The sequence below is a fragment of the Brassica oleracea genome, chromosome C3, assembly GCF_000695525.1.
Source record: "Brassica oleracea var. oleracea cultivar TO1000 chromosome C3, BOL, whole genome shotgun sequence".
NCBI classification, from domain to species: Eukaryota; Viridiplantae; Streptophyta; class Magnoliopsida; order Brassicales; family Brassicaceae; genus Brassica; species Brassica oleracea.
In genome coordinates this window covers 35,432,898-35,435,853 of record NC_027750.1, presented here as the reverse complement: position 1 = coordinate 35,435,853, position 2,956 = coordinate 35,432,898, and the positions used below count along the sequence as shown (strand labels likewise).

General features: G+C 38.8%; 1 protein-coding gene across 1 annotated transcript; it reads left to right on the top strand.

Moving 5' to 3' along the window:
* The first annotated feature begins 987 nt into the window (after nt 1-987).
* On the top strand, nt 988-1,374 carry LOC106330484 (octapeptide-repeat protein T2-like). The gene has a single exon (XM_013768940.1). It carries the CDS (start codon nt 988-990, stop codon nt 1,372-1,374), a length of 387 nt encoding a protein of 128 aa, XP_013624394.1.
* The last annotated feature ends 1,582 nt before the right edge of the window (nt 1,375-2,956 follow it).

The window sequence follows — 2,956 nt, the reverse complement described above, 5'->3', positions numbered from 1 at the left end:
CAACTTGATGTACATATGAGGGATGGACACCTTCTCATCTCTCCCCATCACCACACCCACTATTACACACAAGTAGATCAACCTCATCCTATCAAGCCGCGTCCAAGTGTGAACTTCTTGTAGATGAACCTTTCTGATCGACTGCAAGGTGATCTTACCACCTGTGTGCAGTAGGTTACTCCAAAAACCCCCGTCGTTTTTCCATTTCACTACGTCACTGTTAGTTTCCCGGGTAATTTTGAGGCCTGTCACAGCATGGTACTCCTGAAGCGAAAACCGGAGAGGCGTCCTCGCAAAAACAAACCACTTCTCATGCAGCTTTGAGGTAATCAGCTGCCTACATATGAAGCTATCCACTAGTTTCCCAGAGAACTTGAGATCATTTTCGGCAATAGCCATGATATGTGTGAAAACAGGATCTCTCTTGACATCATCGTACTCTGCACACATAGCTTTCTTAAGATCTCTGATAAGTTCCATGCGGCAACTGTTGTTGATCTTCTTAACCCGAGGTTCTGAACCCTCTGCATACAATCGTTTGGGTAGCTCAAGCTCCATATCTACAAAAGATAATAAAAGACATGGTTGTTAACACCAAAAGACATAACAACAATATCAACAAACGTCCGGAACAAGCGTAAGAGTGAAACTGAGCCAAACACAAGATAATAATGAAAAGCAAAACACCATTGTCTAATCAAATTTAGAAACACATTTGATCGATTAATCAAATAAGACAAGTCAATCTCCATCTCGCAATCAATCAGCAAACTAAGATGAAATCAATTCAAAAACGCATACACACATCAAACAATAACCGAATCGAGGAACATGAAATAAAGAAAGATCGTACGTAATACCTTAGCTTAACGCGATTTCAGAGAAAGAGAGAAGCAGAGAGAACCGTCACGAAGTGACGCGGCGGCAAGAGGAGGAGATACGCGGATATAGGCGGAGAGAATCGATGAGGCGGCGAGAGGAGAAGCGATGCGGAGAGAGGCGGAAAGAAGCGGAGAGGTCGCGAGAAACGGAGAGGCGGAGAGAGGTGGAGAGAAGCGACGAGGCGGCGAGAGGAGGAGAGACGCGGAGAGAGGCGGTGAGAAGAGGAGAGGTGGCGAGAAGGGGAGAGAGGTGGAGAGAAGCGACGAGGCGGCGAGAGGAGGAGAGACGCGGAGAGAGGCGGTGAGAAGAGGAGAGGTGGCGAGAAGGGGAGAGAGGTGGAGAGAAGCGGAGAGGCGGAGAGACGGAGAGGATGATAGAGAAGCTTCGGTGGTTTCCGTCGTTGATTTCACCGGAGGGAACACAACGAAGCAGACACAATCGCCATGTTCTTCGCCGTTGAAGAGAGAGGCGGAGAGACCAAAAAGATTTTAGGGTTAAGGAAATCAAATGTTTCTACACTTTTATTTTTTTTTTCCCGGCAACTTTATTAAACCAACATTATCATAATTTTTTTAAATACAATTAATTATGTTTAATAAATTAAGAGAATTAATTAGAGGTTACTTTTGGTATTATGGAAAATATTATACTATAGGAACAATTTGAAATTGGATTTATACTATAGAAATAACTATGCTGTTTTCTTGTTTTTTTTTAACAATTTTCCCAATTTTAAAACGAAAGTCTGGTGCCGTACATTTAACTTCGGCACGTGTTAATTTATCAGATGGCTATATGCTGGGAAGTGATCACCTCACACGTTTTCTTTCGACTTTCGCAAATTATCTTTACACGTACTTAATGGCAGTTTATTTGATGACCCAATAATAAACAAAAAAATATTTTATTTATAATGATCTATTCAGTAAATAATTCTGGAAAGTTGTCAACAAAAACTCAGACCTTGAAATTATTAAGGGCATTACTGATTTTGATGTGATTAGACTGCCCATCACTTTATCGCAGAAATATTAATGCATATTATATACTATTGGCATATGGACAAAAAAATAATTATCGCGTGTGTTTATATTTCCCCTTTTTTAGTTTCCCAAAAAGTTATCTCTAAAAATCTATCCCTTCGCTTTATTTTTGAAAATCAAACGCTAAACTATTTGTATTTTGTGTCGTCAGTTTCTCGTAAAAAAAAATTGTAAAACAAAGAGCTTTTTACAAGATTGACTCAAAACTCAAAGTCAAACCTAAAACTAACTCATACTTTTTTGGATTTTTCTCTTGTCATATTCACCCCACAAGTTCAAAATATTCACAAAAATGCCATCAATTTTTTTTTTTTTCCGAAAATGAAATTTTTACTCTCTTACCCTCATCTTCTTCGAGTAATTACAAGATTGTCATTGTCATCAATACTCCAACCACCATGAATAACCAATTTGAAGCTCTTAACGCACCTAAAATCGATTTACACTCTCTCTTTCTCACTTGTTATGAACTAAAAACAACATCTCTTCACTTTGCATCCATATTCATCCAAAAAACTCAAGCTTTTGATTCAAATTTTTTTATGGTTGATAGAGTCATTCAAGCATACAATTCTTGGTGGATTACTTTCGTTTGAGATTCTGGGTGGTTGGAGAAGACTCTGTGTGTTAAGGAAGTCATCTCACTAGTTTAAGGTATGAAATTGAATTTGTTTCCAGATCTGTTCGTGTAGAATACTTACTCATAAGTAATCTGGGTGTAGAAGACTTACGGGTAAGTCTTCTGGTCAAACGGACGACTTACTTTTAAGTCGTCATCTTTGTTTGTTAAAAAAAAATCTAGAGAATATCATAGACGACTTACTGATAAGTCGTCTAGGATAAATGGGTTAGTATTGCATTTGACCGAATTGTGTCAGAGATTTGACTTTTCCTCGACGAAGTCGTCTCAGGTTACTTTTGCAATTGGAAAATAAAACTTAAATATTTAACTTTTCCCAGACGACTTACGCGGAAGTCGTCAAGTAAGACGACTTACTTGAAAGTCGTCCAGGATAAGCAAAGTCGTCCAG

Bases quoted from the DNA above. Each gene is read 5' to 3' on its own strand.
- LOC106330484 (XM_013768940.1), top strand. From the start codon at position 988: ATGCGGAGAGAGGCGGAAAGAAGCGGAGAGGTCGCGAGAAACGGAGAG.